Source organism: Tachysurus vachellii, chromosome 15 (assembly GCF_030014155.1).
Source record: "Tachysurus vachellii isolate PV-2020 chromosome 15, HZAU_Pvac_v1, whole genome shotgun sequence".
NCBI lineage: Eukaryota > Metazoa > Chordata > Actinopteri > Siluriformes > Bagridae > Tachysurus > Tachysurus vachellii.
Window position 1 is genome coordinate 10,658,109 of NC_083474.1, and position 15,156 is coordinate 10,673,264.

The 15,156-nt window shown below is 40.0% G+C and overlaps 1 protein-coding gene across 1 annotated transcript in view; it reads right to left on the reverse strand.

The window, feature by feature from the left end:
• The window catches only part of dph1 (diphthamide biosynthesis 1), a 90,258-nt gene that overhangs the window by 216 nt on the left and 74,886 nt on the right, over positions 1-15,156 (reverse strand). Inside the window, exons 7-12 of the mRNA XM_060887958.1 lie at positions 13,039-13,107; positions 12,468-12,624; positions 9,213-9,313; positions 5,431-5,509; positions 2,158-2,289; positions 1-1,373 (exon numbers count right to left, since the gene is read on the reverse strand). The exon at positions 1-1,373 is cut by the window's left edge and continues 216 nt beyond it. Coding sequence (XP_060743941.1) covers positions 1,320-1,373; positions 2,158-2,289; positions 5,431-5,509; positions 9,213-9,313; positions 12,468-12,624; positions 13,039-13,107 — 592 coding nt within the window. The 3' untranslated portion in view covers positions 1-1,319. The remainder of the gene's footprint in view (positions 1,374-2,157; positions 2,290-5,430; positions 5,510-9,212; positions 9,314-12,467; positions 12,625-13,038; positions 13,108-15,156) is intronic.

Here is a 15,156-nt window from a genome sequence, read left to right on the forward strand (position 1 = left end):
GGGATGACACGAGCAGCTTCGCTTTGCATATATGTTTTAAATTTATTGAATGATTATAACAGATTACTGAATAATAATAACGTGTCGAATTACTTGCATGTGAGTAGAAAGATTTAAAAATCTTACACAGCATCATCCTGTGTGATAGTGAGTGAATAAATGAATGAACGAATGAATGAATATCTGTAAAACGCAATAATTTTTGATATCACTTACACATCACAAAGGTACGCAAACTTTTTCTCTCATCTGTAAAGACGTCCCATCCAGTGTGTCTGGGCATGGCTCCAGATCCTCTGTGACCGTGAACATGATAAAGTGGTTCATTCATTCATTCATTCATTCATTTTCTACCGCTTATCCGAACTACCTCGGGTCACGGGGAGCCTGTGCCTATCTCAGGCGTCATCGGGCATCAAGGCAGGATACACCCTGGACGGAGTGCCAACCCATCGCAGGGCACACACACACACTCTCATTCACTCACACAATCACACACTACGGACAATTTTCCAGAGATGCCAATCAACCTACCATGAATGTCTTTGGACCGGGGGAGGAAACCGGAGTACCCGGAGGAAACCCCCGAGGCACGGGGAGAACATGCAAACTCCACACACACAAGGTGGAGGCGGGAATCGAACCCCCAACCCTGGAGGTGTGAGGCGAACGTGCTAACCTGATAAAGTGGTTACTGAAGTTAAATAAATGAACAAATGTGGATGGCCTCCATTAATGTTTACCAGTCAGAACATAAAAAGTCTAGACATGGGCAGTCTGGCCAGTTCCAATATTTAATTTGGCTTTAGACATGAAATATTGTGTTTGGTAAAAATCACATAATGCAATATGCTTTGACATGCTCTGCAATTTGTGTCACACAGCCATGGATGACGGAACTAAAAGGGAAAAGTGTATTGTTTTGCTCAGAGCAATGCAATTTTTCCTTTCAATCGAATGGATGAAGGTCAACAATGTAAAGTGTCTGGCAGGATCTTTCTAGCACAGAGACAAGAAGATTACATTTAACAAGCCACCCACATGCTGCAATATGAAACAAACAATGTGCACTGAGGGTCATTGCTGTCCTTCTCTCTCTCTCACACACACACACATACACACGCGCACACACACAGACACGCCGGCACACAGAACCACTCTCTGCTGTATTCTGAGAGGGGCAGATTTGGTGTAGTGCTTTGTGTGTGCCCATATCCCCACTGCTCTGACAACAGAGGCGCACGCAGGCCTGTGATTGGCTGTTTCCCGCAGACGGCAAGGCTGAGCACTGATTGGCTGCTGCTGTGTGAGCGTGCTGTTCATTCGCGCTGGCAGCCACAGGGGACCGTGCGCTCACAGTGTGAGTCTGCCTTCTGCAGAAGAGGAGAGAACACAACAGGAGGCGCTTACACTTTATTTTTATCTGCTGATTACGGATTTATGTGATGGCTGAACATAATACAGCAGACAATTATGGCGACCTTCAATGTTGAATAATAAATCTGTAACACATCCAACATGATTCTACCTTAACATATGACCTTCGTAATGGGCTCACAGAGCATAAATATTGTCTCATAATAACAAGATATTTTATAATACACAACATCACAATAGATTAGAGGTACATTAAGAAAAAAATGTAAGAAAAGAGCTACATTAAGAAAAAATGGTAAACTTCTTAAAAAAAGATTTCAATAAATAATGGGAGGAAACGTGAACATGAGATGATTGGACACTAAACTTTAATAAATGTGAAGTAAAAAATGGCTCTGTATATTCTTATACACTTACAGTAGCCACATGACTAAAAAGGTGCTTCACAGTGTTTATTAGATGATATTAATGTCAATTGAAATGATTTCTGTATAAAAGAAGGATTCAGAACCCCAGTCCACAGAATAACTCCCTGCACAGTTTGACGTTCTCTTTACACTTAATACACCTAGCCCAGCTCATTAAGCAGTCAAAAGTGAGCTGATCAGTTGGATCAAGAATGTCAGGAGTAAGGAAATCTCCAAACTGTGCTGAGGACTAAAGTTAAAAAACACTTGTTTTCGTGATTCCTTTTTCACCCCGACCTCCTCTCTGCTTGAGGAGTCACTATAATGTATGTAACACACACACACACACACACACACACTCTCACACACACACCTTCTGTTTACGTGTGGGCCGCTGGGGCTGGTTGTCTGGGTGATTAGGGGTCCAAGGCCCCAGGCTCTGATTGGAGTAGAAGTCCATGGGATACACCTCCTGCCATCGTGTCTGCTGCAGAGCCACTGTTGCCTAAAGAGCAAACCGAAGCGAGAGAGAGCCTTTGAATCATTTATAAAAATCTGCCTTCTTCCAACTGCTCCAGTTTCCCCTGCTTCTTTGATAACAGTCTATTTTAAACATCCAATACTAAACAAACCAGATAAGCATCTATTAACATAAAATAGCAGATTGTATACAACATATACATTGCTGATTAATAACACAGAGGCTGAGAAAACTGCACAAATATGCACTCAATCCCAATCCCATAAAGCTTCAGTTGGGATTTATCAAGCTGTTAAAACTGCCCTGATTGTACACTGCATGCTTTAGTCTTTATCACTAAGTCTTTATTGTTATTTCAAAGCATCTATTTGCAGATGCAGTGCTCAAAATGGATCTGCCAGTTGCTGTGACTCATGATTGGGGATTTAGATGCAAGCCAAGAACATTCATAGATTCTTCCAAGACTAAAATCAGAGAAGAAAGCTCCTAAGAGTAGTCTCAACACTGAAGGAAAAAAAAGAATCAATACATGTTTTTCTAGGCTCGTGGGCATGTCAGCCTGCCTCATGGATGAAATATTCTCGAACGCACAGCTCTAATAGCACAGAAAGGATGACACATTCTGGTTATGAACTGCTGTCCTGAGGACTCTTACAATATTACCTCAAAAAAAACTAATTCTACTCAATAAATCGGAGGACATACAGAAAGCATTCATCAATCCTTAACGTGATATTCATTCCAGTGCATCCACTAAAAAAAGGAGCAGACTGAGGCACAGCATTATATTCTATAATGGAAGTTTTAAATCCTCATGCTGAGTCTGTTAACGGAGACGTGTCTCACGGCTACAAATAATAAATCAGGATTTGATGGATTTTCCTCATCGTATTCACAGTAAAACACAGACGCCCTGCTATTGCTTTTACAGCCTCATCCATCCACCCTCTCTCTTTGTTTGAGCTCTTGATAAACCCAGCCTTAACTATCATGCTGTACTATTACTATTATTACTATTATGCTCCCACTTTGCCTTTCCATCTCCTATCCCGGTCTGTGGCTTCCTGACTCCTGTGTGCTAGTTGTTCCCTAATCCCTATGCTGACAACTGTGTCTTATTGACTATAAATATAACATGAGATGCACTGAAAATAACCACTGGCTCCCTTCTATCTCTCTTAGTCTCTCTCCCATCTGCTTGCTATTGCAATAGCAAAAGCAGGCACATGGGAGGAATGTTTTTAAAATAAATAAATAAATAAATAAAACCACTAAGATGGAGGGCTGGAGCAGAGCAGCACTTGTCTTATAAATGCCATTTGTTGTACCCTGAATTTAATGCAGCCCAAGCTGTCATGGAAATTGAGTTTTTTTTTATTATGTGGTGTTCTCTTTTGAATTGGTCCTGTACCATATTCAGCACACATCCTGTCAGCCTTGCATATAGGGGGAAAAAATGCAAAAGAGAAAATGGGAGCATATCAAATCAGGAAAAAGCTTCATTCTAGTGCTACTTGAAATACAGGAACGTTTCAGTCCCAAAGTCACATGACCACAGAAGAGCTGAACACACAGCTTAGGGGGTGAACAGTAATATTCTAGATGGCAGCTGAAATCTGTGGAGTGACGGGGCTTTATTGAGGCTCGATCTGTAAAACACTTGCCGCAGGGTGAACCTGATGGCAGCCAGTACCAGCTTTATCATGAAATAAATCAGAATGTACTACTGCACTTATCAAATCTCATTAGAATGGGAGACAGAAGGAAAGCAAGTGAATATTTCTGAGAGTGAAGCAAAAGGAGAGCATACAGGCAGCTGGCCAGTGAGAGGCACTATGGTACCATAGCAGAGAGCAGAACGCTTATCTCTCAACAAGAAATATGCAGCACCGATCAATAGATATGCGAGTGCAAAAACACACGCACACACACGCACACACACACACACACACACACACTCACTCACACACACACACACGCACGCACACTCACTCACTCACTCGCTCACTCACACTCGCTCCACACACACACACACACACACACACTCACACACACACTCACTCACACACTCACTCACACACACACACACACACACTCACACACACACACACTCACAGGCACGAAATAAGATTTACTTTACTTAAGCACATCATTTTCTTTTTTGGGTTAAGTCCAAATGAATAAACCTAGTGTGGGAATGAAGTAAAATATTAATGAGACTGTAATTATGAGCTGATTTTAGCCTCTGCATTGCATAAACTATGGAAGGTGAAAAACTGTGTTGAATATCAAGGAAGCAATGGCATCGTTTTTCGTGAACTTTCATGAATGTTTCAGACTTGTTCTAATTTACTTTGATACTTAAAGAAATGTACTTTGATTCTTTTGGGGAAAAAAAAAAAAAAGATTCATGGGACATTTCTTTTAATTTTTTAATCATAATGCCACTAATGTAGTGCATTTTTATACAGTACATCTGATAAATCGCAGCGAACTCTGTGGATAACATCCCCTAGCGCATCATGTGGTGCAATTTTGTTTTTCTAATGCATTTTTTATCATGTGAAAATAAATAAATATATAAATAAGTACACATAGTTTAAAGTTTTGGCACCCTTGGCTGCTAAGCTCTACACCATTAATGCTGGACAACCATCTCACTGCATCACTGCTCAATAGGAGCCTCATAAATTCAAAATGAGGTAAAAGTTCTCTAGATTCACATTTCAATTAAAAAAGATGCTAGATATTTTTTTAGATTTCTTTTTATCGTGTCAGATATAAAAAAAAAATAATTACAATTACAGCTTGTACAAAACAGGCCCTCAATTAGGAGACTAATCATTATCCACTGACTAATAACAGCCCTGGTGTCCTTACTAAATCCAAAAGTTTAACACAGAGAAGATCAGGGATCACACCAAATTGAACCCCTTCAATAAAATCTTAACTAGAGCACTGCCTTTTAATCACAGGGATATCACTTCATGCATATAAAAGTAACAAGCAATTCAATTTCCCTCTCGGAAAAGTGGAATTCTGGCTTATATCAAAGCATAAATAAGTACTGGGATGCTGTGCTGAGTGAGGTCCAGGTGGCAGGTGTAATGAGATCTCCTCTCTCTGCTTTAATAGTGAAAGGTGGTGAATGTAAGATGCATGTACCTCATAGGGAGACAGCAGAGGCTTGGAGAATGCCGTGCCCCAATCGATTGACAGTCGAGGACATGCGATCTGTACCCATCTGCAAAGAGAAGCAGGGCGAGAAAAAGAATCAACGTGATTAAAATGGGAGAGCACAAGTCCATGCTCGGGTGCAAATGTACCATGTTGGTGTGAAAGCTCAGAATCCCCTGCTGCAAATATGAAAGTACATTTGCACAACCCTATGGAGCAGAGATGTTTGCTTTCAGCAGCTGCATCTTTATTAGGCAGTACAAAGGAACGCAACACGAGAAACAGAGGAGGAAAGAGGGGAAAGGAGGCAGTGGAAAGGTGAGCCAGAATAAATATGCTAGCATACTCTTGTCTATATAGAACTAGCACAAACAGTAGGCAAAATAGGGAGAAGGAGAAAAAGAAATAATAAAATAGATGGAAACATAGCATGAAAGGAAAGAAGGTGGTGAAGCTGAGGACAGATCTACCAGTGGTTCTTAAAGTGGGGTCCAGGAACCCCCAGAGGTTAGTGATGCATAGCTAGGGAATCTGTATATTTCTGAAAATTCACAACTCCAGTTCTCAAATATTTATTATAGTTATCATTTATATAGCTAATATCCTGTTCAGCTAGTTATCTGTGGGTTTAATCCAAATCTCAATAACTCAGAGGAATGTATTTAAGACAATGCTGATATGCACTCAGTGACCAGTTTTATAGGAACACCCTTCATGCAATTACCCAGTCTATCAATCATATAGAAATGCCATTAAGCTACAGGTCAAGGCCCACTTTAAACGTTATCTTAGCGTCTTTGAACATGGCACGGTTGTACATGCCTGATAGGCTGGTCTGAGTATTTAAGAAACTGCTGAGCTCCAAAGATTTTCATGCACAATGGTCACTAAAGTTTACACAGAAAGGTGTTAATAAATAAAAAAAGAAAAAAATAAAGTGACAGTTTTCTGAAGATCTTGTTAATGAGAATGGTCAGAGGAGAATGGGTTATGGCCATGGGTTTCAAACTGATGGTAAAAGCTACAAGCTTGTCAGCTGACTATTCTTTATAACCCAGTTGAGCCATGGGGCAGACAGACTTCAACAGAGACGATCATATCAAATTCTAGTCCTGTCAGTAAAGACCAGGATTCTGGGTACAGATTCACTGAAACTAGTTAAGACTGTCCTTTTCCCAAACTTCAGCATCCTTCACTTGCTTTCAGTAACCAGGTTTGCATCGGATCTTGAGTCGATCTTGAGGACACTGGCTGTAATACACCCTGGATGGGAAGCCAGTCCGTTATAGGGGACCCATTCAGACACATTCACACCTAGAGACCTCTTATTTTAGCCAACAGACTTATTGGAATATTGATTGGCAAGTCCAAAATGATCGGAACAAAAACAAACTGATCACATACAAGAAAAAAAAGCCCTGAAGGAAAAACATTTTGTTCAGCATTATACAACGTCATCTGGAGGCGTAAAAAAGTTCAAGTTGTGAAATGTGGGCAAGTTGACATCTTGACATCCTCTCTCCCACACTCACTTGCTTCGATTTGAACTGCAGAATTGATAAGGGGTTTCAACTAAAATGATCCCTTAGCCCTGCTTCCACCTTTATTCAATCGACCAGCTAACCACTTATTGATTGAAAAACGACCAACATCCTCCTTCACAGTAGCGTATCCCCCTCCGAAAGTCTCAGACCCGACATCGTTAGTCACGTTGGACAACTAGTGCATACTGAGACCGGGCTCTGAGCCTTTCTCATTGTTTTAACTTGAGAGCGTCTCCAGTGGAGGCCACTGTAAGCTGGAAGGGAAGATTTGAAAGTGAAGGTGTGTGGGTGTACACAGCTCAGGATCCCACAAGCCCGCAGGCTGAGAAGAAACAGAGGAGGAGAAGGAGGAGGAAGGGGGGTAAGAAGGATACCTCTGGAGAGCCATGTGGATTGAAACAGGCTACTTTGAGCAAAAAAAATTGCGAGTAATTTTAAGTGCTAATATTAGCTTCGTCTGTGTGAGGTGCTGCAAACACGGGTGTTGTAATTAATTTTCCGTACTTTCAGATGCAGCATCAGCTGTCCCATTGCCCTTAGGCGGTAAAGGCATGTAGAACACACACTCCTCCAAGATGTAGGAGGTGTGTAGGAGGATTCGTACTCCTTTCAACACCAAATTTTGAGCTGATGACAGGTCAAAGCAGTGTAATGATGCCTCGGTTTGGCTTCCACTGAATACGGCCATGATGAGAGGCCTCTTCAGCTCATCATTACACCCACCGCCACAATGAGAGACGGGCTTCCTGATGAAAGAGTCGAATGGAAGGAGGGAGTGTGAGAAGTGGAGAGAGATGTGATTAGCCCTGAAAAGGGGAGGGCTTCCCTGCACCAGGAAGGCCTGGAAACTTGCCTCGCTCCTCAGTTTGCTAGGCAATAATACATTTTAATTAGCCACTTCACCCTCTGCTCACAGTTTAGCATGCAGAGCAGCAGTAAATGGTCAGGCGTACACCAGAGCAGGTGAATATAAGAACTTCATGGGAGTCGGATATTTGTTGAGATTTCCAGTGCAGTTCATTCAAAGTAATTATGAATCACAGATCAAGAAAGAACTCTGTGATGTGAGAATTTAAAATTTGAAGAATAATTGTCATTACTGTTTTCTGTAGTGCTTTAGAATGAATGCTTATATGCAACTAAAATATCCATGAGATCGAGCAATAGTTTACTGCATGAAAGTGTTGTGATGTTTACATGGTTTGTATGGACTTCATGCTCTACCGTTATCTTTGTTTGCTCTTTTGCATAGTCTAGTACTTTCAGAATTCATACCCGGGGGCATGGATCAGACTCAGCTCCTGAGAAGATTATTCTATTCAGCCTTCTGTAGGCAAGTCAACCGGTTAAAGTCCACGTCACCGCGTGCTATTGTTCAAAATGAGGCTAATACCAGAAGCTATGTAACACACTAAATGATGTGCTACTGATGCTGGTGGCACTTGGCAGAGGAAAAGTGAAAGCAGGCTGGAGAGTGAGCTTCTATCTGTTACGTCCTGCTGGGATTATGTATGCAGCGTAGCTCCCAGAGGCGTATGAGAGTGTCACATGGGAGGCAAGCGTCCAAATCCACTCGCCTTAACTTCGCTATAGCTTCCAGGACTTAACTGTGGTATAGCTTCCTAGTATCCCAGGATCTGTGCTCTTCTTGTGTGCTTCCATGTGCAGTGGTTTGTGGTTTCCTTTATTCAGAGCAGGCTTATGCAATAGAGACGGAAAACCCTTACAGTTTGCCTATAAACATTCACCGAAAGTTCTTTTCAGAGCTGCCATGCACATAACATACACTCCATTGTGTTGAATATTGGGTAAGAAAGAAATCTGGTGTGTGTGGTCTGATGTGACGTGACTTAATGAATAACATCTGAACACACAATATGCATGACATTGCCCATCACAATATCACAAGGCGCTAAAGAGAAAAACTCCAAGGCTAGTAGTAATTAAACTGACATCTTGAATGACACTCACAGTACCCTCTAGGTAAAAGAACAATGGCGAGTTATGAAAAAAAGTCGCCATGCCATCACGAGTGTTATCTTCCCTGGCTGTCAAACTAAGCCCATCTCTATCTTTTTGTGCTCACAAGTCCCAAGGGGGCACTATAGCTGAGATGAATGCACCCTGTGTTTTGGGGAAGGCTGCATCTTTTGAAGGGGGATGAGATGAGTTTTAATTGCGTAAAAATGAGAACGTGATTCTGCATCAAGATGGCATGAGACTCACGTGTCAACGTCTTTCATCAGCGCCAACTTGCTCGGAAAGATCTCTGAAAGGAGCACCCTGGTGAATGACCTGCCAAGTGCCTTCAGTTTCTCCTCCAAATGCTAGACAGGGAAAAGGAAAGAAAAGAGAGAGAAAGAGAAAGAGAGAGAGAGAGAGAGAGAGAGAGAGAGAGAGAGAGAGAGAGAGAGAGAGAGAGAGAGAGAGATACAGAGAAATACAGAGAAATACAGAGGGAATGTGGGGTTAATACAGGTGGAAAAAAGAAATAAGACTATAAATTTATTCATCACAGCAAAATACCAGATGACCCGGGGCTGTCTAGCTTTCCACACAAAAAATGGTCACACTGCTACTTTAGGCAGGACTCATCCTGCTGCCAGACATCAAATACCTCAAACCAGACAGAAAATCAAAAACAGACCTGTGTACTGAAGCTCATTTAAACTTTAGAACTAGGCCATTACATACTGGGCTGCAATATAGACACAAATGGTTTGACAAAATATCATTATTACTTTATAACCAGCTACATTGACACATTATTCTCCGTAATGCCTGCTTTATTTTCTCATACTGCAACTTTGCAAAGATTTATGGTGCATTTTCAGTTGAGTAGTGTTTCTCACCTGGTGTATGTGTGTTACAATTACAAACGTTTGTTCCTCTAGGTAAAGAAATGCCCAGTGCAGAGAGAGCATTCAATTCTTCACCATATAAATATATATATATATATATACATAGACAATATATGAATCTTAATCTCATTTTAAGTCAAAAGGCTTTCCAGAGACTTTTTATTGTGCATGCACAGCCTCTCCAACATCTTCTCTTGCTCACCCATCCTCTTTACTACATTACACTTCATGCAAGCAATATGAATACATAACTCTTGAGCAGGAGAACATTACACACATCTCCAAACCCTTTGGGCTATACATATTTCTAGTGAAGAACATTGCAAGAGTGAACATTAGCTGTTAACGGCTTCAAAGCCCCAAGGCTCAACAAACAACAAATAAATAAAAGTGGCGCATTTATCTCTTCTCTTTACTCAGTAAATGAACAGATTATTGCAGGTGGCATTTATAGCAAACACATCTTCATTTAAGTTAGTATGAAAGTAATGACTGATTATATATATATATATATATTTAGAACGTGACTTGTTCCAGAGTTCTAGAGTCTCCTCACCTGCTCACTCATAGTACTGCTGCCAGACTTCTTCCAGATCCAGGAAATTCAGCCAAATCACCCATATCTGACTTACATTCCCTTCCAACTAAATTTGGCACTGATTACAAATTACTATTACTGACTTATATGTAATTGCAAGACCTGGCTCTATATTATTTAGCTTGTTTATGGATAAATGTCTTCCACACAGTTTATACTCTCATGGCCTTGGCTTAATTTGTTCTAAGAATGAAGAAAAACTCAGAAGATTCACTTTAAAATAATTCCAGAGTAGACTTTCAATGTGTGTGCGCGTACTGTCAGGTTAACTTATGTTAGTATAAAATGCTGCATAACCTTTATCGGTGAAAAATATGAACATTTCAAAATCTGACTAGGAATCCTCTTAAAAATTGGGTTAGTTTAGCTGACGTTAGCTAACTTCCTAGCATTAACAGCTAAGACTGGAAATGAGTGACTTCTTTCCAGACATCTTTCCAGAAGTTTTGTCTAATAAGCTAGCAATAGCTGGATTGCTAGCTGTGGCAGTGAATGAATACGACTAGATATCCATTAACTATCTGCCAAATTAGCTCATGTTAGCCATCAGTTTAGCAATAGAAGTTGGGACTGTTAACATTAGCTGTTTCTTTGTTATATTATTTTAGCCCTTTGCTGCCTTATTTTATTTAGTTTACACTTTTTCCATGTTTACTCCTTCATGAAGCTGCTTTGAATAGATTCTAATAAGGAGCAGTACAAGTAAAGTTGACTAGACTTATTTAAGTATTTATTATTTACCTTATCTTAAGTACCTAATCATCTCTAGTTTAAATTTTTCAAGTACAACTCTTTTCACAAGTGACAGTTTGACAGCTGAAGGCTGACAGTAACTAATGCCTTGCTCTCTCAGAGACTAACAGACAAGGGCTACAGATTTATTCCATCAGAATATCCATCCGAATGTCTATTTGTCTCAGAATGGAATTCATATAGATCTCATTTGGGAGACACAGTGTTATGAGAGTTAGAGAGAGATTCATGTTGGCTTAAAAATCTCATTTGACAGCAAAATGGGAGATGTTGGAAAGATCCTCGAGTCTCTGTTTCCCTTCGCCTATGCATACCAATTAAGACTGGATCAGTCAAAACAAAGTCAAACACAATACATGAGAGAAAAACAAAAATGAGCAGATCAAAAGAGGCAAAGGGAGCAATGGGGTGTTGAAAAAGACCCCCTCCCAGACCTGAGTACTGATTAAGACCCCACGCACATTTCAGTAGAGCAAAAAGAATATAAGGTGTAGGTGCTTGTAGGTATCTGTATTAAGTATTTATTAAATAGATATCTGAAATTTGGTAGGAAAAAAATATATGTATATAGTATTATTATAGCAGTATTATCTCTTATCTGTGTGTGTGTGTGTGTGTGTGTGTGTGTTGAGTTCGACATCAAAAGAAGAATTATAGATCAGAATTTCAGCTTTTATTTCCTGGTATTTGCTTCAACCATGGTGCCATTTGTTTGAACCTGCCCTTTTTTTCCCCCCCAAGTCATCAAAAATATTGGAACAAGTGACTAAAAACAAGTGACTCTTACCAGGTCTGCTCTGTTAGACTGGCTGCTTAAACAACTGAAAGATCACAATTTACAATTTATACTCTTCATTTGAGCCCTGGGGTTCACTTGTGTATACTGCAATTATTTAGAAGAACAAACCAGCATGAAGTTCAAAAAGATGCCTTTGGGAGAAAAGCAAGCCATTTTAAAGCACTAATCAACAAAAAAACAACAACAATTGTTTAATGTCATCACTGGTCACAAAATGCAATCAAACCACTTTTACTTACTTTAAGACTATCTCGTCCAATACTATTAAAATTGGGTGGCCTGCCACCAAAGGTGCCATGTTCTAAGTTAACACAACTAGATGTAAATATCAGGAAATGAAAGCTGAAACTATGATCTGTCATCTCATTATTTTTATCTTTATATTACCTTTTATCAAAAACAATACATTTGGTCTTGCTTTCCAGTACTTTCGGAGAGGAGTGTATGTTTAACAAAGATGAATCTTTTACCTCTAAGATTTTGGGATTGCCTTGGCGACCCAGCGTGCCCAGAATCAGACCCCACCTCTGGGCAGAGCGTGCTGTCTCTATGGCCTGCATTCTGTTGGCGCGCATGGCCTTATGGTCATAATGCTCCCGAGAGAAAACCTTATTGTAGGGATCATACCTGCAAAAAAAACAACTATTCATTGCATTGCCATCATATACAGGAAAGCCGAATACATGCCATTAAGAGAAAAATCTTATCATGTCATATTATAATACAATCTATTATTATCCTATTGTAAATCACATTAATTTTCCAAGATTTCATTTGTAACCAGCTTCTGAGTTATCTAATAAATTTATACTTCATTAACATGTTGGTTTGTTTTTAATTTGGTTCCTTACATTACCCACCATGCCGTTTGTACTGTATACCTGCTAAAAGTGGCAGCATTAGGATTTTTTTATGATTTCCATTCATTAGGATGTCCACTTACAGCGACTGATGGACTGCTTTAGTCCTTTAGCCTGTCATTAATGAACAGAGAAACTATGAACAGTGATCATTTCTTTGTGCTGGGCCTCTGAGGTTTACCTGTAAGCTGGGACATCTGGATTGGCGATCATGATTGATTCTAAGTGAAATCTTCCATCCCCAAGGTATCTGTCTTGGCAAACATATGTTATATCAGTCAGTGGAAGGAGGGATTCAGAAAGAAAACAAAGCTCAGTACACTGGACTGTTAAGGTTGTTGACTGTTAAAGACATACGCACACTCTTACATGCACACAAATCCGTTCAGAAGTTTTGTCTAGATGGAAAATATTTAGAATTAGTAATTATTGCTGTAAAATCTCTGAAATTTCTGGTTTTGGTTAGCTGTGATGATTATTAACATTTAAAGATGTGACTTAGCTATCCTCTCAGTAATTTGTTTATATTAGCTTCATATAGTATTAGCAGGTAAAATTGTAAACATCCTCTAGTTGACATGTTCACATTGCACAATAGTATTATGTCAGACATAGACCGTGTTTGACACACTCACAGGCTCAATACGTCAATCAATTCAAGACCTGAATGTATAACCCAGATGTCAAAACTCATTAGCTAGAGGGCTAAAAAGTCTGTGACACCCATAGATAAAAACCTATTCCTATAAATGGTTTAATAAAGACACAGAGCCAGAACTTGCTCTTATTTCCATATACAGACTCAGAACCTGAAACTAACAGAGAAATAATCCTGGTATATGACAGAGGAGTGATTATTTATAGTTCATTCATTCATTCATCTTCTACCGCTTATCCGAACTACCTCGGGTCACGGGGAGCCTGTGCCTATCTCAGGCGTCATTGGGCATCAAGGCAGGATACACCCTGGACGGAGTGCCAACCCATCGCAGGGCACACACACACTCATTATTTATAGTTATTTAAGTAAAAAAAAACCCCGAGTACTAGCATACAGTACAATTCTTGCTACATCAGAAACTGTTCTGCACATCATAGATACAAAGTCTACATTAAACATGTTTGCCATGACCTATTTTTGCAGAAGATGGTTAGATGTAATTTTGATTACTCGCTTTAAAACTCGATTTTAGCGGCCATGGACAATTTTTAAACTTAGCCCCAAAATAAGAACAGCCTCTAACACCCAGGTCCATGCTGAATTGTCTCCAGCATTTTTTTCAGTACTGTCACAATAGAAGACCTATTCGAACATATGTCTAATACATTTTATAAAAGTGCGAACAGTGAACATTGAAATTCCTTCTAAGAGCTTTAATGTTCACTTAAGCACAATCGCTCACATGCCGAGTCCTGAAAAAGCTGACAACAGAAGATGTGCCATAGGTAATAGTGGGAAATATAACCATGGAGCTTCTGAATGAGGCCTAGGGGAGAAGAAAATAGGGCTCTTAATTAGCCAGCCTTCGAAAAACTGGACGGGACTCACAATGAGTGGCATCCCTCTGGACCTGAAAGAGCAAAAGGCTGAGCAAAATGCACATGCATTCAAACCCTGTGCAATATGGTCCACTGCTCAGCTACGTTAATGTAATAGCTGTTACACACTCACGTCAGAGTGGACAGAAATGGCAATGTGCATACCTCAGCAGTCCTGCTGCGAAATCACAAAATACTTTATTAGACCATTAGAGACTATGAGCACAAAAGAGTTTAATAGACCAGAGCTGTGGCCTTAATGCATGGCTGTGTATAGGGAGGCATGTTGGCCTGGAATGACAAAGTGAACCGCTAAAGCTCTGTACAGGTTTCACTAAGAAGTACATTCATGGTTGCAGATTTAAAAACACTCTCATTCAGAATTTTAAAGCTCCTTTAAAGCATGGCACATTCAGCAATAGAAAAGCTTATTACTGTAATGAGTCAGATCTCCCTGCTCTATAAAGCGCTCCTAGCAGCACGACAAGGGTCCCAATCCACACGCCCAATCCACTTCTCCCTCCGTCCCACAGAGGTAGCTGTATATTACCCTCAACTCTACAGAGACAAAGTGCAAAAGCTTTTCTATTATTTAACACTAGTTCTTCTTTCTCACGGTCATTGTTACCCATCCTCTATTCATACTAAAATATCTTCTAAAATACACCACCGCTTAAAATTTAATTAGTTGTTAATCTTGGTGCTATTTTTGGGAGTGCATGATATAATGGCTGTAATAATGCAAGTTATGAAAAAAGGG